General features: G+C 43.4%; 1 protein-coding gene across 2 annotated transcripts; it reads left to right on the top strand.

Annotated features, from left to right (window-relative positions):
• The first annotated feature begins 248 nt into the window (after nucleotides 1-248).
• On the top strand, nucleotides 249-26495 carry BMS1 (BMS1 ribosome biogenesis factor). 2 transcript variants are annotated; one of them, XM_028729192.2, is made up of 23 exons: nucleotides 249-370; nucleotides 3230-3442; nucleotides 4019-4209; nucleotides 4846-4925; nucleotides 5393-5581; nucleotides 6795-6937; nucleotides 7059-7180; nucleotides 7916-8112; nucleotides 8327-8463; nucleotides 9091-9836; nucleotides 10889-10990; nucleotides 12151-12305; nucleotides 13028-13109; nucleotides 13746-13822; nucleotides 14874-15059; nucleotides 15506-15694; nucleotides 16668-16848; nucleotides 17914-17972; nucleotides 18546-18668; nucleotides 21858-22005; nucleotides 22879-23054; nucleotides 24258-24419; nucleotides 25830-26495. In XM_028729192.2, the coding sequence occupies exons 2-23, from the start codon at nucleotides 3267-3269 to the stop codon at nucleotides 26058-26060; spliced, it is 3852 nt and encodes a 1283-aa protein (XP_028585025.2). In that variant the 5' UTR covers nucleotides 249-370; nucleotides 3230-3266; the 3' UTR covers nucleotides 26061-26495. The 2 variants fall into 2 exon arrangements, with proteins under 2 accessions (XP_028585025.2, XP_028585026.2); XM_028729193.2 differs by having other exon boundaries at nucleotides 370-501.

The raw sequence follows: 26495 nt of genomic DNA, 5'->3' as shown, positions 1-26495 counted from the left end.
GTTTAGCTTAAACGTAAATCCGGCACTGAGTCACCCTATAGCTGCGTCTGAAATGCTTTCTATTGCTCAGGGAAGGGAAGGGCTGAGGCTGCTTTGGACTCATAACACCCAGAAATGCCCCGTGCAAAACACTCCTCGGGGTAACCTAGGCGCCAAACGCCGACCCGTTTCAAATATCCCGGCTGCTATGGTTTCCGCCCCCCCTCCGGTGCCTCAGGCATTGCCTTCCTTTCCTCTCTCCTTCAGCTCCCCGTCCCCCCGGAACAAATGGTCGCGCGCCGTTGTTTCCGGGAGGAGCCAGGAGAAGTGAGCACCGGCAACCACACGCTTCTTCCGTCTGGGCTGCCCATGAGGAGGACGGACCCGTTTGGTAAGCCGAGCTCGGCGGTTTCTGTCTCGGTCGTTAGTGCGGTTGTCCGAGAGATCCCGATTCCCCCCCCCCCTCGCGGTAGAAGCGATTTCTCCGAATCATAAGCCGTAAGAAAAGCGCTTCTAGGAATGGTAAGAGAAGTACTAAGGCAGGGTATTTAAAATCGCAGATCATATCCGGGATGGCGAGCCAAGCGCTCATCCACGTGTAAGGCTAAGAAAATCATTGCCGCTCCCGAACGAAGCACCTCTTCCGAGGCTTGCGAGTTTCTGGCCTCTCGCTTCCCCTCACGGTTCATTAATAAAGTGCTGCCGCCCCTATTTTGTCTTCCGTGAAGAGGTGCTGAATCGATGCTGGCTAGAAATCTGCGTGGTGCTGCTCGATTTGCCATTCTTCAGGTTTCATCTCCGCCTTCCAGCTGGCAAAAGAATAGCTGTTAGTGGGGTAGTGTTGCTTGAGCACCTAGGGTTCTATTTACCTGCGATTATTTATTATGCTATTTAATACACACAATCCCCGGTTTACATGAGATGCTTTAACCAAGATACAAGTACTATTCCAATATATTTTTTTAAATAAATTAAAAACAAAACATTGTAGTAAAACTTGATAATCTTAGGGACCCTTGCATAAAAAGGTACGGTTTCCAGAGGTGTCTTAAGTCCTGTTTTCTACTCCCTAATTGCATTTGGGAAGGTGTTCCAGAGGAGGCTGCCCTCACCCAGAAGGCTTCCTAGATATTATAAAGTGGCAGTCCACCGATTGTAGTACAGTGGTACCTTGGGTTACAGACGCTTCAGGTTACAGACTCTGCTAACCCAGAAATAGTACCTCGGGTTAAGAACTTTGCTTCAGGATGAGAACAGAAATCGCACAGCGGCGGTAGTGGGAGGCCCCATTAGCTAAAGTGGTACCTCAGGTTAAGAACAGTTTCAGGTTAACAAGGGACCTCCATAACGAAGTTCTTAACCCAAGGTACCACTGTACAGCTAGCAATGCTGCCTCCTGAAGAACTTAAAAATTGGTTGGAAGCACATAAGGGGAGGCAATATAAGGGGAAGCAGACTACCGTACTTTTCGCACCATAACACGCAGTTTCCCCCCCTTAAAAAGTAAAGGGAAATGTGTGTGCGTGTTATGGAGCGAATGCAGGCAGGAGGAGCCGCTCTTGCTGGCTGTTCGGCAGCCTCTTTTCCTCCGCTTGGCTCCCTGAGAAGCCGGCAACAGCTGAGTGTCGGGAGACAGTCTCTCTCCCTCCTGTCTGCCTGCTCTATGGCTTTTTAGCGAGGTGGGAGAAGGGAGGCAGCTTGGAAGCCGGCAAGAGCTGCCTGCAGCTGTAAAAGCCAAGGTGGGAGAAGGGAGACAGCCTCTCTCCCTCCTGTCTGCCTGCTCTATGGCTTTTTAGCGAGGTGGGAGAAGGGAGGCAGCTTGGAAGCCGGCAAGAGCTGCCTGCAGCTGTAAAAGCCAAGGTGGGAGAAGGGAGACAGCCTCTTTTTCTCAGTGTCTGCCTGCTCTATGGCTCTCCCTTACACACATGTAAGTGGCTCTTACTCTGCTTTCTTTACAATGAGCTGGAAGGAGGGACAAAGAGGGCATCCCCTTCCGTCCCTCCCCCAGCACCTCACTGGTAAATTTAAACAAAGCAGCTTACAAGGCTCGTGTCCCTGCATCTCCTCCTCTTTTTGCTTCAGTTCGAGGCAAGGCAGCTGCACAAATGTGAGTTCCCCCTCTCTCTTCCTTCCCTCCCTCCCTCCCTCCCTCCCTCCCTCCCTCCCTCCCTCCCTCCCTCCCTCCCTCCCTCTTCCAGCTTCAAAAAATATTGGGGAGACAGCCAGGTAAGCCCCACTCACATACCACAATGGGGGATGGGGGATGACTCCCTCAAATATTTAATGGGGGGGTGAAGGCACCTAGGCCCATAGGAGTTAGCTGCTTTGCCTAGGACAAATGTGAGCTCTCCATCTCTCTTCCCTCCCTCCCTCCCTCCCGCTTCCAATTTCAATAAAATATTGGGGGGGGCAGGTACAGGTAAGCCCCATCTCACAGACTGCAATGATCTCAAGACAAAGTGCATGCACACTGGTACCTTATATGAATGGCAATGCCCATCAGCATGGGGGGAGGACGACTCCCTCAAATATTTAATGGAGGGGGTGAAGGCACCTAGGCCTATAGGAGTTGGCTGCTTTGCCTAGGACAAGTGCGAGCTCCCCCCCTCTTCCTTCATCACTGTATTGGAGATACCATACATTACTGACAGTTCCTTCATTCACGTGGTTACAAAGCACGGATCCACATGGATCCTCAGGATTTTTGCATTGGGCTACCCCAAACTCATCGTTAGATCACATGTCTGTGGCCACAGCATGAACCACAAAAATCATACATCCACTGTTTTGTTTAGAATTTTTTTTTTCTTGTTTTCCTCCTCTAAAAACTATGTGCGTGTTATGGTTGGGAGCGTGTTATAGAGCGAAAAATGCGGTACTTGTCTCAAGTTATTTAGGGTTTTATATGGCAATAGCAAGACCTTGAACATGGGTTTGGAGCTAACCTCCCCTGATGAGTGCAGTGGGATTTAATTCCAAGTAAATATGGGTGGTGGTGTTCAGACCACACTTTGTGTGGAAGCTAGTCAAAGTGAGCAAACATTCTCCTCCACTTTTATTCCACCCAAGGGGATATACAAAGGGAAAACAGTCAGTTGCCAGCTACTGAAAGTTGGGAATTAGCTCATTTTATTTTATCATCTTTGTTTTAGACAGTTGTTGAAGCACCTTCACTTCTCACCCACTGAATGATGCATATTATATATAGTACATTTGTTTGTTTATCTTAACATTTCGTTGGTAAAAACAGGTATTTTGCCCTGAGTGATAGAACACCAAGAAAAGCAATGGAGGAAAACGATAAGAAACATCACCGCAAGAGACACAGTGGGCCAAAGGCTGGCAAGAAAAAGAAGCGTCATTTGAAGGATTTAGGGCTTGAAGATGAGGAGGATGCCCGGAAAAGAAACCCAAAGGCCTTTGCAGTCCAATCTGCAGTCAAAATGGCCAGAACTTTCCACAGGTATGGAACTGCTAGACTTGGTTAACATACTGGTTTCCTCCTCCCTGTTAGAATGGTTTATTCTTGCATTTAGCTTCAGGTTGTGTTCTTCAGCTTAGAATTTGTAACTGTATAACACTCGTGAGTTGTCTTCATATATATTCACATGATAGATCTCTCTCCATTTTGGTACGATGTGTTTTTTCTTAATCTATATCCTGTTCTTTAGGGAAACCAGCTTTTTAGCCTCACAATAATCTTATGAGAATGATTACACTGAGTAACTAGCTGATGACTGTCCACATCTAGGTCCATGAGTTTCAGCTGATCTTTTATGGTGCTGTATAGGACTCCCAAATCATTTCCATGTAATTTTATGGGACTCAATGCAATCCTGATGTGAATCGATGTAACTAGATGGCATGAGATAATTTCCTTGGATTCCAGGCTATTGTGGTACATGCAGGGTGGGGGGAGGAATTTGAGGATGGGTGAATATTTGGTCTGAACATCTGGTGTCATTCTTGTTTTTCTGTGTGGCAGGGCACTTGTTCTGTCTACTTTGTAGCTTACAGTAAACGTTATTCTTAAAAACAGGACCCAGGATTTGAAGACGAAAAAACATCACATTCCAGTGGTTGACCGCACTCCATTAGATCCTCCTCCTGTTGTTGTGGTTGTGGTTGGCCCTCCGAAAGTTGGAAAGAGCACCTTGATAAAATGTCTTATTAAGAATTTCACCAGGCAGAAGTTAGTTGAAATCCGGGGTCCTGTAACAATTGTGTCAGGTAAGAACTGACCCACATTAACAAAAGCTTATGTACATGTGTGTGTTTGGTTTATGTTTAAAACAATCCTCAGTTCAGACCTACTAACAGTTGGATGTTTTTAAGTACTGTTGATTTTCATGGAAGAAAATGAAAGTGCTTACTGAGTTCTGCTGTTTTGAAATAATTGTGGCTTTAAAGTACATTACTTTGACTGTACCCTATATAAAAAAAATCTATAGTTAGACTAGTTGAGTGTTCTTGGGAGTGTCCACAAATGGGGTGCCACCACAGAGAAGGCCCCATTGGCCCTTTGCCTCCTGCTGCATTTTGGATGGGAAGAAGTACTTGGAGCCAGGGCATCCAATGATCATGAATATAGGTGGTCCATATTTGTCCGAAAAGCAAGGACATAATTAGAGGAGTGAAGTGTGCTGTACATAAACATATGTGCTATAAGAAAATTTGAATAAACTAAAATAAGCCAAAATCACTTTAATTTCCCTGCTGGCCTATCTGATTTTGACAGGAAACCAATTATCACATGATAGTGTGAGTGTGATCTGATGTTCTCAATCAATGAGCTGAAAAGTATTGTTACGCTTTTAATGGTAGTACTAAAATCTGTCATGTTTTGCTCTTCACCTTTGTTTACAGGTAAAAAGCGTAGGCTTACCATAATTGAATGTGGATGCGATATTAATACAATGATTGATCTAGCTAAAGTTGCCGATCTGGTGAGTTGAATCAGTATATGACAAGCTTTTCTTGCTATAAAACAACATATGCTAATTATAAACTTGGGAAAACATCATACACTAATTACAAGATGGATACAAGTCAAACTGTATATTTTTCTAGAACTTAGCTCTATAAACATTAGTTATACCTCAATTCTATGTGTGTGCTTAGAAAAAAGTCCTATTCAGTGAATAATTTTTTTTCTTACTGGATTAAGCATATTTTCTTTGAAAGAAGGAAAATGTTGTTTACTATGCAACATGCACTTTATTTGATTCAGGTGACCCGTTGTTGATAGTTGGATCATAACACAAATTCTTTTCTTTATTAAATTCTCAATATATGCTAGTAACTTTCAGAAAAAAAGTAAATTGAGAATTTAATTTATACTGAGCATTAACTTTTTTCAGCTCATTGTTGGTCCACATGTTTCCCCCCTGACAGTTTTCTTTCCATTTCTCAGGTTTTAATGCTCATTGATGCCAGCTTCGGATTTGAAATGGAAACATTTGAATTTTTAAACATTTGCCAGGTACATGGCTTCCCCAAAATTATGGGTGTTCTTACACACTTGGATACCTTCAAGAATAACAAACAGCTCAAGAAGACTAAAAAGAGATTGAAGCACAGATTCTGGACAGAGGTTTATCAGGTATGATATTGCATCAGTGGCTCACCCTTGAGTTGAATGTAAAACATTTAGATAAAGGGAAGTTGTAGAGAGTTGTAGGCAGTGAATGTAAAACATTTAGATAAAGGGAAGTTGTTTAGAGTTGTAGGCAGTGAAGCTAGAAGGCTGCATTGTACCTCTTCAGTGCGTTTCTGTTACAATTTCCTTTGGATCCTTCTTGAAAAGTTGTCCTTTATATAGTTCCATATCCATTCATGGTTAAAGTCACAGATTTGGATTCAAATTTTAGGCTGGAAGATAATTATCCACAGTGTTGTGTAATGAACTTTCCACAGTTCGAATGAGTTTTCAAACCCAGTACAGATTTTGGTACTTGTATGACTTTGCTGTAGGTGCACTCTTTGTATAGCATTTTAGTTTAACTGGTAATCTTGATGCAGGACTGCAGTGCACTGAAAAACATGGCAAGATAACGTTTGCTGCAGTTTGTATAAATCGTGCTTTCCAGAGAGTGGAGGCCAAATGTATGGATCACAGGTGGGGAAGCACACAATGTGGTGATGTCCAGAAACATTATGGGGGAAGGAGATTGTAATTCAATTTGGGGATGCAGTCTTGGTTGCAATCCTGCTGGTTATAATGGCCATAGGGTTAGCATAACATGCTTGATATGCAGTTGGGCTTCTCTTTCTTCTCCTGGGGGACTTCAGAGGTGCATTTTTTTGCTTTAGTTAGCCATTGTTCATCTGGTCATCTGGCATGACAAACTGTGGCCAATACATAGCTCTCCCTGAAATTCTCAGGAAGCTGAATTCCACCGTCAATATACCAGTGTGGTGTAGTGGTTAAGAGCTGTAGTCTGGCAATCTGGTGAACCGGGTTCGTGTCTCCGCTCCTCCACATGCAGCTGCTGGGTGACCTTGGGCTAGTCACACTTCTCTAAAGTCTCTCAGCCCCACTCACCTCACAGAGTGTTTGTTGTGGGGGAGGAAGGGAAAGGAGATTGTTAGCCGCTTTGAGACTCCTTAAAGGGAGTGAAAGGTGGGATATCAAGTCCAAACTCCTCCTCCTCCTTCTCCTCCTCCTCTTCTTCTTCTAATTGTGCAAAACTGCATCATGTACACAACTCTTGTGTTTATTTTCAGAGGAAATCACACTCATGCTAGAGAAACAGTGAAGTGTAGTGTGTTGCTTCAGTCGTTCTGTGAATTATTCTCTTAATTTGTCAATTTAGGGTGCCAAATTGTTCTATCTCTCTGGGATGGTACATGGAGAATATCAAAAACAGGAAATCCACAACCTGGGGCGCTTTATTTCCGTAATGAAATTCCGTCCCCTTATGTGGCAGACATCTCATCCTTACGTACTAGCAGACAGGTAATTCCATACCACACACCTCTCATTTCCCCTGTTTCCCTCCCAGCACTCTGCAATGTTGTTAGATGACTTTTTATTTATTTATGTGAAAGTACTGTGGATCTTTCCTTATATTCTGTAGGATGGAAGACTTGACAAACCCAGAAGATATCAGAGTTAATCCAAAGTGTGACAGGAAGGTTTCACTTTATGGTTACTTAAGAGGAACGCACTTGAAAAACAAAAGTCAAATACATATGCCAGGTTGGATACCACCACTTATTGCTTATTTTTTAGTTCTTGCAGCGCTGTGTCTTGTTGACAAAGGGCAGCCTTGTATTAAGAATACAATTTTTACATACATTGTTCCAATGAAGTGTACATGGAGCCCTTTTTAAAAGACTATATTCCTGCAAACAGCTGTCTTCCATTCAGCAATATTTTAGGGCTTAAACATTGCCCCCATATTGCAGATTGGAAGGCTGAAGCTGTAATCCTATACACACTTTGCTGTGAATACCAGGCATTTAGTCTTGCCAGTCCATTGCTGTGAAACTCTCCTCCAGAAGAGATTTGGCAGGCAAGATTTTTTTATGCTTACAGGCCTATGCAGTTGTTTAATTTTTTTACTGAGTAGCCTGTTACTTTAATTAATATTCTATATTGCTTTTAAAGTTGTATTGCAACCTGCTATTTAAGTAAATATAGAAAATACAGAAAAGTAAAAAACAAATATGGGAGATATATAATTAAAAATTGGGGTTTGTTCATATAGGCATTTTGCCAGCTGGGCTCATTTTGCCAGTCTCTCTTCATGAGATTCCTGTACCTTAACAATAAATAAAAAATGTGGTAGGAGGTCTCATCCATACAGTACTTCATTGACACAAGATCACTAACACAGTGAAATCCCTGTGGTCAGTTCGCTGCATGTGTGGCTAATTTTTAGCAATTCCTACTTGGACCCCGTTTTGATTTTCTGTGCTTCTTCTCATCCAGGCGTTGGGGATTTCACAGTGAGTGATGTCAGTTTCCTGCCAGATCCCTGTGCGCTCCCTGAACACCAGAAGAAGCGTTCCTTAAATGAGAAGGAGAAGCTTATTTATGCACCACTGTCCGGTGTTGGGGGCTTAGTTTATGATAAAGATGCAGTTTATATCGACCTTGGAGGAAGTCACACACATAAAGAAGAAGAGGTGAGGGTTAATTCTTGAGCAGTTGGTAATGTAGTGTTAATTATTGTACAGTACTGAAGCCAGTTGTATGTACCCCTGACAGACTTCTCTACCCAGCCTGCTTGGTGAGGTGTAATCTCTTGGCATAAGTACCACTATGGTCTCAGCTAACTTAGGCAAACAGCAAAATAAGAATGTTTAGAAAATAGTTGCTAACAGAATTTTGGTTTGTCAGGAGGAAACAAGACCAAACCATGAACTAGTCCAGAGCCTCATCTCTACGCACTCCACTATTGATGCCAAAATGGCGTCAAGCAAAGTGTCTCTCTTCATGGATTCCCAACCGCTAGAGACTGACATTGACAACCAAGGGTAAGTTGATAACCTTTGATTACCAAGGGGGCAGGTGAGAGAATATTTCACTTATTAATGTTTGTAGTTTTAGTCAGCCTAGCAAGCAGATTTTGATGAGTCCCAAAAAGTTTTTTTTTAGTTTTTTTTGAGGGGCGGGGGAAAACTGTTTATGGCTCCAGAATCAATATCAAAATCCTTTGCATGGGGTCCCCATGCTTAAGAACTGCAGCACAAGGGTATTGACAGCCCTTTGTTTTGGTAGTCTCCCCCTATTTCTCCTTTCCACCCCGATGTTGGAGGTGGAGAAATGCTATCTGGGGAGTTTTCAAAGAGCAGCATTGAGAGGGAGAAAGGGTTTCCCTTCCTTGTGCAAGTCTCATTCTTACTGCGCACCAGCGGGTGGGTGATTGGGGCTTTTCCTTGCTCCAGCAGAGAAACAATCAGGAACTGATGTTAAGCTCCTAATTGTTCCTTTGAAGCCTCATCCTTACCTGTGCCACCCCTGACAGAGCGGGTGAGTGTGGCTTTCCAAAAACAGCCTCACAAACCAAATTTGACCTATGGCCTGGAAGCTCCCCAAATATTCTCTGCAGTATCTTTGTTTTCGAATGGTTTGTGATACTTGATTTTTGCTTCTTTTGGAAGTCTGTTTGGGATGCCTAAAGAAGAGAAGGAAACTGACCCACATACTGGGAGGGTACGTCGGAAGGCACTATTTGAAGATGAGGAAAAAGAAGATGGTGGAAGTGATGAGGAGGAAGATGAAGAAATGTCTGAGAGTGGTAGCGATGGTGACGACGAGGATGGGCAACAAAGTGATGAAGATTTCCCAGATCCGGAGCTGGCCCTGAGATCTTCCAAGCGTTTTAAAAAAGAACCCAAACCAGGAACCCTAACAGAACTTCCAGCATTTGCTGACAGCGATGACAATCTTGAGATAAGTTCAGGTGAGGAAGAAGAAATGGGCCTTGATGGGGACGGGGAAGATGGAGAAGGAGATGGACAAGAAAGCGAGGAGGAAAGAGTTGCTGATTCTGAATCTACAGCCAGAAGCACAGATTTATTGAATAGGTCTGCATGTGGTGAAATGGACAAAGAGGAGAGAAATAGTAGAAATCTGCGTAGAAAGGTGGCTGCCGCTACAGATTCTGGAAATGGGACAGCCGAAGAAGCATCAGCATCTGAGATGGAAGAATCATCTGCGGAGGACAAAGGAGAATCAATGGAAGATTCTGATACGGAAGAATCTGACGGGGAAGATTCCCAGCCGCAGTGTGCTGGAGTTAAAACACAGGAATCAAAGTTTGACAAAAGCGAGGATGATGTTGAAGGTCTGTTGAAAGAGGAAGAGGAGTATAAAGAAGCCTCTGACTTTTCTCTAGATACAGTTGGTATGTACACACTGCTCTCTTGGCATGTTTGGCATGACATTCAGTTGAGATTGCCCACCTTCTATGGTGTTGTTCATTTGCTAGTAAAAGGAGCTGTGCTACTTAGTAAAAGGAGCTGTGCTACTTAGGAATTATGAGGTCTGCCAATCATTTCTGTAGCATAAATGTAGTTCAGTTTAATTGCTCTTTTGTATTTTTGTTTTCATATTACCTTGCTGTTTTCTAGTGGAAGAGGATAAACTGTAGGTCTGCGTGCCTGAGAATAAGCCCCACTGAGCTGAGTAGATATGTATAAGATTACATTGTGAACCATGGGTTGGATCCAGACTAAGTTAGGTCCCTTAGGTTCCACTGAAATCAATTTGAAAAGTTAGTCATGACTTAATTTAGGCTGCAATCCTAATCCCATTTACTTGGGAGCAACTCCCATTGAATTAAGTAGGTCTTACTTCTGACTAGGACTTGCCAATCAGAAGGTCGGCGGTTCAAATCCCCGCGACGGGGTGAGCTCCCGTTGCTCGGTCCCTGCTCCTGCCAACCTAGCAGTTCGAAAGCACTTCAAGTGCAAGTAGATAAATAGGTACTGCTCTGGCGGGAAGGTAAACGGCATTTCCGTGCACTGCTCTGGTTCACCAGAAGCTGCTTAGTCCTGCTGGCCACATGACCTGGAAGCTATATACCGGCTCCCTTGGCCAGTAAAGTGAGATGAGGGCCGCAACCCCAGGGGTTTGTGCTGTTAGTCTCAATGGTCACAATTGTGAACTGTGGGCAACTAATTTACATACCTACTTAGTCTAAGTCCTATTGAATTCAACAAGGCTGACTCCCTGCTAAGTGTAGTTAGGACTGAAGCCTCAGTTTGGATCCAGCCCCGTGCATATGAGAGGTGATTAAGAAAAAGTGAACTCAAATAGGAACTGGAGAAAGTAAATAATCTTTTGGCGATTAATGGCAGCAGGGACCATTTATATTAGTGGTAGAATGGACAGTTGCGAATCTGAGCGAGCATTGAATCTGCTCAGTTAAAGAAACCATATTGTTTTCCCCCCCAGGTGCGCTTAAATGGAAAGAAGGCATTACTCAAAAGGCAGCTGAAGCATTTCTGAGGCAACAACAATCGGCTCCCAATCTTCGCAAACTTATTTATGGAACAGGTATAATAAATTCACTGCTTTCCCTTAAACAGTTTAAGAAAAGGGACTAACAGACTGGGTTGTGGAAGGAGAGAAAAAAAATAACATGTTAATCATTTTTGGTACATTGGCTGCATGAAAGAAGAAAAGGTCCAACTCTTTCCCATCTTATGAAAGCTGCTCTGGTTGGTCCCAGAATATTTATTTGCAACCAAGTGTGGTCCCTGCTAGGCTTTCTGGGTTCTAACCTGTGTCCTTCAACACAGTTGACCAGCTTCCCAGCAGTTGGTTCAGCCCAAAATCAGATTGTTGGAATCAAGTTTCAAGTTCTTAAGAGGTTATTGGCTATTTTGTAGCATATTGACCATGCTGATGATTAAGGGCAGGTTACTTCTTCAGCAAACAATAACACAGATTGAAACTAAGAAGCTTGGCAAGCTATAGTTGGAAAAGACAGAAGATATTCCAGTGAGGTGGATCAACTTAGGTGGATCAACTTAATAACAAAAGCAAGAAGAGCAACTAAGATGACAGTATTAAGTGTTGATTATGATATAATATTGCTATGTTTAGAGGAGAAGAGACTTGGAATTTAAAGAATAAGAGTCAAGATCTTTGTCATACATTTTGTAATAGAGGATACAGTGGTACCCCGGGTTACATACGCTTCAGGTTACAGACTCCGCTGAGCCAGAAATAGTACCTTGGGTTAAGAACTTTGCTTCAGGATGAGAACAGAAATCGTGCTCTGGTGGCGCGGCAGCAGCAGGAGGCCCCGTTAGCTAAAGTGGTGCTTCAGGTTAAGAACGGACCTCCGGAACGAATTAAGTACTTAACCTGAGGTACCACTGTATTTATTTTTCACTGCACAAAAACAAAATGCCTTTCTCTCAAGCTCTCTGGCATATTCAGCGGACTGGAAGAGCGATGGGGCTGTTTCTCAGTTGTGCAGACATTTTCACTATGCATCCTAAACCACTGGACAAGTGAGGGGTGGGGGATGTATGTCAGTGAACATTCTTCTCACCAGAGGACAAGACCCATTCAGTCCTGGGGAATGGATTTGCGGATGCTTGCCCCCGACTACTTAAGCTTGCACCCTAGTAATGAAATATTACAAGATTCAACATTCCCAGGGCTTCCTTTCAAAGTATAACTGAAGCACTTCTGTTTTTATTCAGTGGCTGAGGATGAGGGGGAGGAAGATGAAGAAAACAATGAGCTTGGAGGGTTGTTCCGCATCAGCCGCCCCAACGAAGAATCGAAGCGAAAAGCCGATGCCCTTGACTGCTCCAAATTCCCTGTGGAAACCCCACAAGATTGGGATTTAGATGAGGTGCTTACTGCAGATTCTGTAGATTATATCCCAGATACTGTATTCATAATAAGACAGTGCATACGGTACATGCTCACTTGCTGGTATCAGTGGAGGTTGGGAGGAGTAGAAGTGATGATGGTAGAAACATAATTTACCACTCCCACAGCTTTGAGGATCTTTGAGAATTGTGGATTAGACTTGCAAAAAGAGAGGAGCTGGAGTTTGGAAAGGAAAAGAAGCAACAAGCAGTAGGGTGGAGATCAGTAGGGAACTAAACTGGCAATGTTTGGGAAGGGTGGTTAAGGAAGGAGTGGCAGTATTTGAATTGTGCAGGCATTTTTGTTTGTTTATGTTTGTCTATGCTGGTCATATGGAAGGGTAATTTTTAGGGCAGGTAGTCTTTTCTGTGTGGAAGGGTGCATAGACTAAGAAAGCCACTTTGAGGCACAATATTGTAGATTATTTGATGGCTCACTTACATGTTGAGTATCCAGTTTTGCTGTACCTGATAGCCCTTTGTTCTTGAAAACACAGTGGCCAGATCTTACTTTCATGGCTTCCTTGAGAAATGTGTGCGTTGACCGTGTTCAGCAAAAACAATAGATTAGAAATACTAACAAATGTTTTTGTATGGGCAGCTCAGATTGTTGCAACTGGTAAAATAATTGCCGCTACATTGGGTCACTTCTATAATTAACGTGTGTTTGCAGCAGAAAACAAGTTTGCTACTCTGCCTGCAGGTTATGGACAGTATCAGAGACTGTTTTGTTACTGGAAACTGGGAAGCTGATAAAGATGCTGCAAAACTGTTGAAGGAGGATGGTAAGTTGGAGCCTTTTCCTATTGTTCTCTTAATAGTTGGAAGGAAAGGTCTGAGCAGCTATGAGTGGACCTGCTTCAGGGCCAGCTTTAGTGGGTAAGGGCTGATGAAAATATGGGTTTCAGCAGGGGGGGAGAGTTCTGCATGTGGAGGCAATGCTGAAAACTGTAAGGAGGGTTTGGGAGGGATACATTTTTGGTTTGTTTGTAGAAAAACAGTATCTGGGAGATCGTTTGGGAGATCTGTGGAGCAGGAATGGGCTCTGGAAATGGCTGATTTCCTTTATTGGAAGATCCGAGTGCCATTGCACTCATCTCCTTGTTTTAGTGGAAGACTTCGTATAGCCACTGAATGTATGCACACAGAAGACAGAGTACAAAAAAGTCCACACATATATACCACCTCCCACCTGCCAATTTTTCATGTCTTATGAAAATATCACAAATGAAGGGACCATGGGGGCTTGGTGTGTGTGTGTGTGTGTGTGTGTGTGTGTGTGTGTGTGTGTGTGTGTGTTTGAATGAAAACACATTCAGATGCATGCGTAAAATTTATCGATGACAAGCTGAAAGATTTACTGTATAGGAGAAACTAAGGCAGAAAATATTAATGATTTTGCTGATGTTTACTTTTTATAGAAGAATTATATGGCGATTTTGAAGACCTTGAGACAGGGATTGTACACAAAGGCAAAGCAGCTGATCAAGGAGATGAAGTAGGTTTGAGAGAATTAACTGTGATTCATTTGTTGAACAGGTGTTCAAAGCTAGGAAGTTACAGATTCTCTTGTCAAGAGAGACCCAAATTCTTCAGCAAATATATGATACAGATCATGGGAATTTGAAAATATTCAGCATATTTTTTTCTCGGTGTTAGCAGATGTGTATTTGTTCTTTGTTTGCAGTTTTTGAGTGTCATTGCATCTCTTCTGTGGGGGACTCATAATTACCTTTGAATTGTTCAGAGCGCACAGCTTTTACCCTACAACTTTTTCCTTACTTTGTAGGATATCAGCAGCCATTTACTAGAGTGCTGTGCAGCAGCATGTAAGGTAAAGGTAAAGGGACCCCTGACCATTAGGCCCAGTTGTGGCCGACTCTGGGGTTGCGGCGCTCATCTCGCTTTACTGGCCAAGGGAGCCGGTATATAGCTTCCGGGTCATGTGGCCAGCATGACTAAGCCGCTTCTGGTGAACCAGAGCAGCACACGGAAACGCCGTTTACCTTCCCGCTGGAGCGATACCTATTTATCTACTTGCACTTTGACGTGCTTTTGAACTGCTAGGTTGGCAGGAGCAGGGACCGAGCAACGGGAACTCACCCCGTCGCAGGGATTCGAACTGCCGACCTTCTGATCAGCAAGTCCTAGGCCCTGTGGTTTAACCCACAGCGCCACCTGTGTCCCTTGCAGCAGCATGTAGCTCATCTAAACTCTTGTCAGAGCTGCTTAAATTCTCACATAAGACACTTGTCAAGTGGATTACAGTGGCAATTTTTTAAAGATTTCACAGACACTATAAACCCAATAATGTTTATCTGTTAATGATGCACAGATTTGCGTTTGAACATTTTTTTGCCGTTTTGACTCCTTGCTACTGATGATCACTAGTTAATTACTTGAATGGGCAAGCCATAAATTTTGATCTTTCTTAGGCCTCAGGTCTAAGTTGAAAACAAAAAGCTGCAGTATTAAAATGACTTGTAATTTTGTTCCCTGAGGACAAAACATACAGAATAAAGCTCTCTTCCCCCTGCCTTCCCCATTAGGCATCAAGCGAAGAAGAGAAAGAGAATAATAATGGGAAAGATGACAAATCTGGTGAAGAGGAAGAGGAGAAGAAGAAGCGCATGGATAAGAAACGCAAGCTGAAGAGGATGTTTGATGCTGTGTACGACGAAGGAGATGCCACCTACTTTGATGACCTAAAAGGGGAGATGCAGAAACAGGCAGAGGTATAAATTTCATACCTGATCTGGAGCTTCTGTAGCTTAGTGGCCAGAACTGCAAGACTGAATTAGATCGGACTTACTTCTGAGTAGACATGGTTAAAAGGTTGAAATATGGTTCAGGATATCTCTGGTTTGAATTTCCCTCTTTTCCCACAATTCTAGGTAACCCCTTCGTGTCAGCATCAACCCTTATTTATCATAAGAAAAATAACACAATGTATGTGAAATGGTTTGAACTCTCTAACATGCACTCTCCAGCTGTAAGGCACTAAGTATTATACAGCTTGATGGCAATGTTTTATAATTTGAAAAGAAAGTGTACATTTTCCTTCTAGTTCATTAACCTGTACCAGGAGGCTCATAATGCAAATGTTTACTATTGTCATTTTTGGTTTACAAGTATTTTTTCTGTCAGTTTAACGGATCTTCGAACTGCTTCTGTCGCACAGCTTAACCGGACTGAATTTGAAGATCAAGACGACGAGACCAGAGTTCAGTATGAGGGATTCCGGCCCGGAATGTATGTACGGATAGAACTGGAGAACGTCCCATGTGAGCTGGTGCTGCACTTTGACCCACACTACCCAATTATCCTGGGTGGCCTGGGAAACACTGAAGGAAATGTGGGATATGTGCAGGTACGCAGTCACAACACTACGTTCTCCTTTATGGCGCAGAATTCTTTTGTGTCACAGTTCATCACCTCCTGTGTGACCACATTTCCCCACTCCTATACTTCTGGGTTAGGGTTGCAGCACTTGCTTATCCCACTTTTCAGATAATTATTGTCCCGCAATGCAGCTTTCCTCAAGGAAAGAGGGATCCCATGGCATCAGGCTTACCAACTGAAAAGGCAATATTTGCAAGGGAAAGTGGGTGGAGGGAAGGTAGAGGAGGGAGATTCACCCATCAGGTCCAGAACAAAGCATTTATTCCCATTTGGGGCTGGGCTGATCTTTCCTTGCTTGCTTATTCAGTGCCAGAGCAACTGAACTGAGTGCAGAAGAAGCTCTCATAAGGAGATTCTTTGAGCAGTGCCGCTCTTCTTATCTCCATGGAATCATTTCCAGCCGTTTCTTCGCATGAATGGCATTCCAATTTGCTGCTACATAAAAACCCTTCATTTTTTGCCATCCTAGAGGGCTTTCAGTGTGCCTCCAGATTCCTTGCCTGCATCTCCTTTCTGCAGACCCTTGTCAAAGCTGGTTCTAGAACATAATTGTACTGCCAAGGCTGCCAGCCCTTGTGTGGAATGTCTCTTCTGCTCACAGAAGGGCTATCTTACACCTCATGATAAAGATATTCATGAGAGATTATACTCAGCTCACAGCTAGTTCTTAGGCAAGACTTCGCAGAACTTTCATTCCATTCAATGGTCCTTTGTATCAGTCTCTTTGATGACGAAAGTTGCAAAATATTCTATGCGTTTCCTTGATCCCTGTTATCATTTTCTGTTTCCAACTTCTCAAAACATCAGGCACCGAACCACTCACTGCATTTTATATAGTGCAAGGTGGCATCAGTACTAAGACAGGATAAGGGACTGCTGAAATAATTATTGGCATAAATGTAAGAGTTTGCTTTTGATGAAACATCCTTGATTTTCCTCAGATGCGCTTGAAGAAGCATCGTTGGTATAAGAAAATACTTAAGACTCGCGATCCTCTCATTTTCTCATTGGGCTGGAGGAGGTTTCAGACGATCCCTATGTACTACATCGAAGACCATAATGGCCGTCACAGGCTACTCAAGTATACACCACAGCATATGCACTGTGGGACAACTTTTTGGGGTAAGAGCAAACTCTCTAAAGCAAACTCTGCAACTTCCCAGCCTCAGGAACAGCACTGGGAAAGCCACCTAATGATGATGATGAATTGTTTGAAGCTTTATGTCAGAGCAGTGGTGGAATTAGAGAGGGAAATGCAAAACCTGCACCTCTGCCTCGTTTATCAAATTTACAGGGCTGGAATGAGATTGACTGAGCCACAGTCAAGAAAAAGGGTTTGCTATTTCAAGGCATGGATTATGTCTTGTTTACCTAGCCAGGGTGTAGGATAAGAAATCATCCCTGGTTCACACAATGGTAAGCCCAAGATAAGAAAACTTGATAAAAATAGAGATAAGTAGATACTGGCAGCCATGCTGGGGGAGGAAGGGGGAGCGTATGAGTCAATCTTTGAGCCAAAAACAAATTTAGTTCATAATAATAGTGCTAAGCCATAGCTTAGCATGGTTTTTTCCTGTCCTGGATCCCTATGTATTGTTGGGCTGTAATTCACATAATCTGCAGCCAGCATGGCCAATGATCAGGGCTGATGGAAGCCAGGATTCCAACATTATATGCAAACCCAAAGTTGAGGAAGGCTGGTTTAGTGCTACATGTGAATCTGGCCACCGTGTTAAGAGCCAGGTCCAAGAAAGCTTCATATTTCTTTACCTTAAACCATGCTCCCTTGATTATTACTTGTGCCAGGGGGTTGATATACAGTGGACGCTCGGGTTGCGAACGTGATCCGTGCGGGAAGCACGTTTGCAACCCGCGTCTGCGCACATGCAGGTTGCAATTCAGCGCTTCTGTGCATGTGCAAAGCACGATTTAGCGCTTCTGCGCATGCACAACCGCCGAAACCCAAAAGTAACCTGTTCTGGTACTTCCGGGTTTTGGTGGTCTGCACAGCTGTAACCCGAGGTATGACTGTATTAAGAACATTACCTCAGTTTTGAAAGGAAGCATTTTGTATTTGCTTTTAACTCCCTAGTTTGCCCTGGGTTTTACTTTTCTCACTACGTTTTAAAGTGAGGATATTCGCCTTTGAACCATACACTGAAGGTTTGGGTCAATCTTGTTTGTTAGGTCCTATCACGCCACAAGGAGCAGGATGTCTGGCAATCCAGTCAGTGAGCGGAGCAACAGTAAGTATTTACCATGGACGGTTTATAGTTGGCCTAGGGTGCATTGCAGGGGGTTGGACTAGATGACCCTCAGGATCCCGTCCAATTCTATGATTCTGTTGGTGGATTTATTTGTGAAGTGTGCAGGACGGCCATATGGATAGATAAGCAATGTAGGAAATAAGAGACAGTACTCGGCTTCTGTTTGCTAGGGCAAGTTCCTTGGTGAATGTTTCCATTAGTCAAGGGAGGGGGAAGAAGGAAGGAGTTTCTCCTGTTGCACTGCTGAGTTTTGGACCAAGCAGAAGCAATGTGAGAGTCTCACTATTTCTGTATGTCGTGCGAAGCCAAGTGCGATGTGGGAGGCCCTTCTCTCCCCCAGCTTCTCTGGTATGCATACACATACAGTAAGCCAGACCAAAATTTATAGACCCATGAGCAAAATAAATGAGAAATGGAGAAAAGCACCCTGAAACCTGCACTTTCCAATGCATTTGCACGCCCCACCCTGTCTGCCTGCATGTGTGTTCGTACATGCGCGCACCTGGATATCTTATAACAAATACAAGCAAGTTTCTGTGCTTTATATTTCAGCCTGATTTTCGGATCGCTGCCACTGGAGTTGTGCTTGACTTAGATAAGTCCATAAGAGTTGTGAAGAAATTAAAGCTGACCGGTTTCCCATTCAAAATTTTCAAGAATACAGCATTTATCAAGGTATGTGTTTGAGCAGTAGGAATGTTGAGGACCCTCTTGGGGGTCAGCAGAGTAGTAGTTCTGCCGCCTTCAGAATTTTGGTGTGTGTGGGTCCCACCACCACCACCACCAAAAAGCAGCATTTTCTGTGGCAGCCCTTGAGTTGTGGAATTCCCTACCTATAGAAGTGCATCTGGCACGACCAATATGCAGCTTTTGGCAAATGCAGAAGATGTCGACCTTTGCTTGTTGACACCTGAGATGCCTGTTCTCCGGACTTGCCCTATTCCAGCAGCTTTAATTTGTTGTAGCTGTTTTTAAATATTTAATTATAACCCACCCTGGGAGTTGCTAGTGAAGGGTGGAGAGTACATTTAATTACTGCTGTTGTTATTATTATTTCCAGAGGCAGCATACCTCTTAATGCCTGTTCAGGGAAGTTTTTAATATTTAACGTTGTATTGTTTTTAATACTTGATTGGGAGCCGCCCAGAGTGGCTGGGGAAACTCAGCCAGATGGGCGGGGTATAAATAATAAATTATTATTATTATTACCTAGGCTGCCAGCAATGGTGATGAACTATGGCCCTGTTTCAGCTGCCCCTAAAACATCTGGCTGGCTTCTGTTGTGCATAGGGTGTTATGGATCCTTGGCCTGATCCAGCAAAGCTGTACCTACCAAAAATGGTAGCCAGGATCCTGAATCTTTGTCCCTAACCTTTCCCTACAGTCCTCAACTCCATTGAAAGAATAGCAAAAGTGTCATGTGCCGGGTGACACCCTATGATCTTGGATGCATAATGGATATTTTAAACGCCCAATGCATGTTTCTAAAAGCCTTACGCAATTTTCCTATTAAGTCAACATCTCCTTTGTTGCCTCCTTGTGCCTCCGATAAGGACCTTATTGAAATGTGTTGGTCATTTTCCAGGACCATTTTGAAGTTGCTCCCCCACCCCACACCTTTTAAAAACTTCTTTGTGTTTTAAACTCCTTTGGGAAGGAGCTTTTTTTATCTGTCATGCTCCATTTTGAACTTCAGACCCTATCTTGGAAGTCAGTTGGGTGTAACTGGGTGCTATGACTCACTCAGTGGCTCCATTCTTTGCTGTTATCTCTCTTAGGAGACAGTTTGGAACAGGCACCTCCCACAAAGACAGTATCTTTCCTTTTTGAAATTCAAAGTCTTCACCTAGCTCCCTTTTGTGATGCAAGCGTCTCTTTTCAGTATGTTTTTTGAAGACAGACAAGAAGTCTAGTATGGTTGTTTTGCAGTGCAGGTAGTCCTTCCACATCAAGTAATCCCATTTTTTTTACACCACGTCTTCCAATTTTCTTTTGATATGGAATGACCCTCCCGTGTGAGCTTCAAAATCAGTTAGGGCCAATAAACTGGGTTTGAACTCTGATGAAATGGAGCCTCCGTAGGTAAGTGGCTGCTGCAGAGTGTTAGAAACTCAGATATATAATCTAATCACCAAATGGCTTCTTAAACCTAGACTATGGTTGCCACAATGGAATGTCTAGGTGCCATCCCCTACCCACCCTGATGGGATTTTATTAGTATTATTACCCATTCCATTTCTATATAGTTTTATATTTTAAAGAAGAAATCCCAAAGCAGTTTACAACACATTTAAACAAACCGGAATAAAACTAATTCAGGTTTCAAAGGAAATATTTCAGATCCTCCTCTAAGTGACATTTTGTTCCCCCCAGTTGCCAACCTGGTGTCCAGAGATCTCCATGTGATTGCAATTGGACCCGCACCAGTTGCAAAACACACCTGGCGCCAGGCTAATTTTGAGCACTGCTCCTGCGTCAAGAGGATAGGCCAGCAGCCTGTTCTGGACAGGATTGCATGCCCTCCAAAGGAGTAGATCAGGCATCCCCAACCTGCGGCCCTCCAGATGCTTTGGCCTACAACTCCCATGATCCCTAGCTAACAGGATCAGTGATTAGGGATGATGGGAATTGTAGCCTAAAACATCTGGAGGGCCGAAGGTTGGGGATGCCTGGAGTATTTGTCGTTAGAGGCACAAATGACATATGTGGCTAGGAGTTTCTTTGGGACATAGGAAGCTGCCTTATACCACGTCCATTGGCCCATATTGTTCAGTATGGTCCACAATGATTGGCAGCAGCTCTCTGGAGTTTTAGACATGGAGTTTCTCCCAGCCCTATCTGGGCTGTTGTTGAGGATTGAACCCAGGAACTCCTGCAGGTAAAGTACTTCCCCTGCAGGCTTTTACAAGCTTTGTCTGGTGTGCCAGCTATGACCATGTCTGGACTGGGATAACTTGGGCACTGTAGCCCATGCCTTTGTAACATCAAGGTTGGATTACTGCAGTGCACTCTCCGTAGGGCTGCTCTTCATGCAGAAGCTCCAGCTGGCACAGAACGCAGCAGATGATGGGGGCAACATACTGTACCTCTGTTTAACCATCTGCATTGGCTGCCCACTTGCTCCCAGACCAGGTCCAAGGCTCTTGTGTCAGTATACAAAGCTGTGGACAACTTGGGTGCAGGATCTCTTGAGGCCTGTGCGAGCCCTTTTATCTCTGCTCAGTCACTGGGTGAGCACTGTAAGTTGTGGCTTGTCTTACAGAGGCCTTGCTGTGTTAAAAGAGCTCACTGCTTGTCCTATGTGTAGTAGAGCACTGTCCCAGCAGAGATTCGGCAGGCATCCGCTTGATTTTCAAGCGTCTCTTTCAAGCAGGCCTTTGCAGCTGTTTAATTTTTGTGATAAGCCAGTCACTAATGATTGTATGGCTCTAAATCAAAGCTTTGCAAACTTTTCATGTTAGTGACACACTTTAGACTTGCATCATTTCATGACACGGTAATTCAGTCTTACTATTAAACCAGAGGTTAAACTAACCCCTTTCCAGCCCCAGAAGGAGCATGGGAAGTATTCACACTGCAGCTGACACACTAACATGTCACGACACACAGTTTGGAAAGTTCTGTTCTGAATGGTGCTTCACGTTTTAATGTTGCACACTGCCCCAATATGATATGGTGGCATAAGAATAATTCTATTAATAAATCAGTAAAGCATACAGGGCAGTCATCTGGCTGTCCTCCTCTGTTCCCCAAGGCCTCACAGAAGCCTACACAGCTTTGGTATAGAAGGGTGCTTTTGGTGATATTGCAATATCAAGCTCAGTATGAAGTTTTTCATTCCTACTTTGTTTCACGTCAACATAGGGGATGTTTAACTCTGTACTGGAAGTGGCTAAGTTTGAAGGTGCAGCCATTCGTACTGTGAGCGGCATCCGAGGTCAGATTAAAAAAGCCCTGCGGACACCCGAGGGTGCCTTCCGAGCCACCTTTGAAGATAAGTTGCTAATGAGCGGTAAGTGGCACCTTCCAGTTGCTTTGCAGGATGATTTTTTCAGGAGCCTTTCTTTTCAGGAATTGCCAAAGGTGAGGTTGCACCCCTGTCATATCTGTGGAATGAATTGCACAGTCTTTCTGAGAGGGCAGGTTTCTCAAACTCTGCTATGCCTCCTTTAATGTAAAAAAAGCTCTGCCCTCTAGTGGTGATCAGTGAAGTTGTCACACCAGGCTGGTATTTCTGATCATAGTTTCAGTGCATCCCTCCCCCCCACCCCTATAAAAAAGTATTGGTAGCAAGGGGTTAGTTTCAGAGATGCTACATGTGTTCCTTAATTGTAATAGTTGTAGCAATACCGTTCTGATTTTTACATTTATAGTAAGAGGCAAACTCAATAAAGTTATGTTTCTGCTTTGTGCTCTGGTATGCTGTCGTCTTTATGACCGTCTCAGATTCCTGTGGTGGCAGTTGGCATGTTCAGCTTCTGTACAGGTCTAAAGTTTTGTATTTTACTGTGTGACAGCAGGACCAGGGTCTTGCACATAACAGCAGAGTGAGGTGGTAGAATGGGCAATGCCACCTTCTGCTGGGAAAACCTCTGTATAAGTAGAAAACTAGTGGTACAGAGCAAAGGTTGAGCCAGAACCTGATGTGCTGGTTTTGTATTGGGCTCTACTTTCACATAAGGGAGATTCAGAAATGACATTCTCCTGCCACTCTTCTCGTCTCAGGGCTCTGTTGCCTCACTCTGCTTGCAGGTCTAGGAGGGGAAACCCCTTGAGATGCAAAGCTGTCATCCAGATATGTGGGCATGGGGGTTCACCTGCAACTCTGCAAAGCTTGCCTCCTTAAAACAGTTTTAAAAGCCTAACCAGTTTCTTCCCTTTCTAGATATTGTTTTCTTGCGGACTTGGTATCCTGTCTCCACCCCAGCCTTCTATAACCCCGTGACTTCCTTGCTAAAGGCTGTGGGTGAAAAAGACTCCTGGGCAGGAATGAAGACAACAGGCCAGCTAAGGCATGAGAAGGGCATCAGACTAAAACAAAACAAAGATTCTCTCTACAAGGTAGGGGGTGTATGTTGTTTCGTGTCAAAATATGCATAGATTTTATCTTGAATTGCCTTTGATCAGCAACACTCAATAGCGGCACTATTAGTGAAATAGTGGAGGCTCTGAAAACATATTGAATGTGCAGTGGCACAGGAAATTAAGCATAGTCCTGACCTTGAAAGCTTCCCTAGTCCACCTTCTTTTTTCCACCTCTGTCATCTTCTCACTCTTTCATTGAAAGAGTAAATAGGACAACTCTGCTTTCTCATCTCAGAGTGGGGAGGAAAAGCCCTATTGTGTGCCTCTTTCCTTAGTAGTATAACTTACTCCCGATTCATGAGTTTGGTGCTATGTTTGCAGAGTAGGTGATTCTCATAGAATCAGCATTGAAAGGGACCCTGAGGGTCATTAGTCCAGCCCCTGCAATGCAGGAATATGCAGCTGTCCCTTATGGGGATCGAACCTGCAACCTTGGCATTCTCAGCACCATGCTCTAACCAGCTGAGTTATCCACCTAGTGATTTTGTGCCTGAGATTCAGGATAACCCTGAAGGAGGACCTTCTGTGATTTCACAGGCCTATGTAAAGCAGGGTTGGGCGACATGTGCCCCTTATTCCAGATGAGGTTGAACTACAACTCTCATCAGCCCCAGCCATTAGCCCTGCTGGCTGGGTCTGATGAGAGCTGGAGTCCCAACATGTTGAAGTGGAAGGCACAATTTCCCCACTTCCGATTAGTAAAGTATTCCAGCTTTCAATTTATAAAATTGCCTTCAGCCCCCTTGCTAGATATGCGGCAGTACATAGAACAGGATTCTGTCTGTCCGCAACAGTTGTGACATCATTTGATCTGTAAAATGATGATGAAGTCTGTTCATGAGACCCTGTTTTTGAATTACGTTTATGCTAAGGGAGCCACTGCAAGGCAGTTGCCTCCTGCGTTGCTCAGATAACATAAATAGAGCTCACCCAGTGACTCTTGCTCTTGTCAGTATAAGCTAGATGTCATCACAGGCAAAAATGACAACATGAACTCCTCCTACACAGCCAAGGATTCAGCTTGGATTACATTTCTGTTGGGAAGGAGCTATGAACATAAGCCAAGAGATTTTATTTGCCTATTTTCCTCATACTTATTATAATACAGAATGTAATGGGCAAATTAGAAAGCAAAATGAATGTTGCTGTTCAATTTACATTCACTCTTTTTTATTTTAGCCTATAATGCGAGAAAAGAAACATTTCAATAAACTGCATATTCCAAAAGCGCTTCAGAAGGCTTTGCCATTTAAAAGCAAACCTAAGTTTCAGGAAGGAAAAGGAAAAGTCACAAAGGACAAGTGGAGACCAGCTGTTATCAGGGAGCCTCATGAAAAGAAGGTAAGTTGTTTCAGGTTTTGTAATAATCCTTTGTTGGGTGCAAGAACCACTTAAAAATTGCAAGTTAGGAGTACTTTCTGATTGCTGACCAATATTGGTGTTTTTAGTCCTCATTATTTTTGCTGTAATTTACAAGGATTACAAGTTATTCACAATCTGTAACACAGATTACTATTAAACGTCAATGATTCCTTCCCATAAAAATCAACAGATTTGTCAGGAATTTCCCTGAGATGTGGATTGCATCTTAAACTTGGACTAGGACAGTGTTTCTCAAACTTGGGTTCGCAGCTGTTGTTGGACTAGAACTCCCATCATGCCTGACCACTGATCCTGCTAGCTTGGGATGATGGGAGTTGTAGTACAACAACAGCTGGAGACCTAAGTTTGAAAAGTACTGGACTAGGATCTGGGAGACCAGATTTCAACTCCACACTCAGCCGTGCAGCTCGCTGAATGACTTTGTCCTGTCCCTCATCCTAACCTACCTCAGGATAAAATGGAGTGGGTGGGATGGCCATGTAAGTTGTCTTTTAAGAAAAATTTCTCAGGCAAACGCGCAGCTGTGGTTGTCTTGCATCCATTTCTATGGCCAAGCGAGTAAAGGGACTTCCAATTTGTTGTAGTTCTCCAACGTACGGCAACTTGACTTGTAGCTTTTAGGATAGTAAACAAATACAAATGTACCAGCTGGTATATGACTGCCATGAATCTTAAAGGCCTGCTTTATGCAGCACAGTGGTTCTCAAACTTTTTTCTTCTGGGCCACACTTCCAGAATAAAAATTTGCGGCTCGCACCACACCAGTTTTTGTTATTGATAGGAAATATACTGAGAAACAAAATGAAACAATTCCTTGATTTATAACATAGAACACAGCTACTTTCTAAGCTGATCGTGGGACATCCACAAAGTACAAAACAATGCAGCTACATGAGAACATGAATCACTCCCACAATATAATATTGGCTGTCCTGGAATCTTCCCACCGAACTTGCCATCCTCTCCTGCCACGCCCTTTGAGAACCACTGGTATAGTGTGTTTGATCCAAGAAACAGTGGATACAGTTATCAAGATACAAATTGTGTTAATTATCCTAGAGGGAGATGGGTGTGATAAATGGAACACAACCAATAGTTCTGTTTGATATAAGAATCTGTTTGATAGGAGAGGGGGAAGTTCCTGCTTATGTCATTGCTAAGATTTTGATCTTCCTCCCAGAAGTGCATGTGCTGATTTGCAGTGCTGCAGCTCAGTGCTAGTGAGTAGCGTTTTAGTGTTGGATCTGCCTTTCTAACAGCAATTAAATCCTGGGAAATCAGCCCTGTAATTTGCCAGTTCTTGCTCCCATTTGTCAGCCCTGAAGTTCAATATGTACATAACACACGTTGTTCATTGTTTTCGTTAAGATTGCAGCACTTCTGTCTGCTTTGGGTACGGTACACAGTTACAAGCTGAAGAAAGCCAAGGTGAAACATCGGCAGCAGCTTAAAGAACGTCTCAAAGGGAGGCAGAAAGAGGAGGAAGAGAAAATAAAGAGGCAGAAAGAAGCAAAGAAGAAGCTCTTTCGCATTATTGGACAAAGGGAGAAAAAGCGGCAGAAATCGAGCCTGAGAGGATCTGCTGAAAGGGAGAAGTGAGTTTTCAGCAGCCACCTGAAGGAAGCGAGAAGACATTTTACCCTGGAGTGCCCAGTTAAGAGCAAGACCCCAAAATAATGTTAATAAGGTTCTGGACTCCAATGAACTTGCCTTGGAGGAGAAAAAACAATGACAATGAAAAACATCAGCATCAGATGTAAATTATGGTTTATGGTGTTTACCCCGCAGTATGCTTCAGGAAGAAGTGAAGGTGTCACACACTTTGTGGTCTCTGATCATTCACTGAAGTATTTTACATGTGATTATTTGGATGGGATTCATGTTTGCTGTTAGTAAAAAATGTTTTACTAACAATGTTTACAAACATTTACAGCAAATGTTGTTTGCTGTTAGTAAAAAAATGGATCATGCAGTTGTACATGGTTTTAATACTAATGTTTGAATGAGATAAAAAAATGGGCAGCCCAAGTTGAA

This window comes from Podarcis muralis, chromosome 6 (genome assembly GCF_964188315.1).
Source record: "Podarcis muralis chromosome 6, rPodMur119.hap1.1, whole genome shotgun sequence".
Taxonomy (NCBI): Eukaryota; Metazoa; Chordata; class Lepidosauria; order Squamata; family Lacertidae; genus Podarcis; species Podarcis muralis.
This window is presented reverse-complemented; position numbering and strand designations above follow the sequence as displayed.

Excerpts from the sequence above, each read along its gene's own strand:
- BMS1 (XM_028729192.2), top strand. The coding sequence starts at position 3,267 with ATGGAGGAAAACGATAAGAAACATCACCGCAAGAGACACAGTGGGCCA. Across the intron at positions 13,110-13,745 it reads AAAACTGTTGAAGGAGGATG|AAGAATTATATGGCGATTTT; the intron begins GTAAGTTGGAGC and ends TACTTTTTATAG. Across the intron at positions 22,006-22,878 it reads AGATAAGTTGCTAATGAGCG|ATATTGTTTTCTTGCGGACT; the intron begins GTAAGTGGCACC and ends TTCCCTTTCTAG.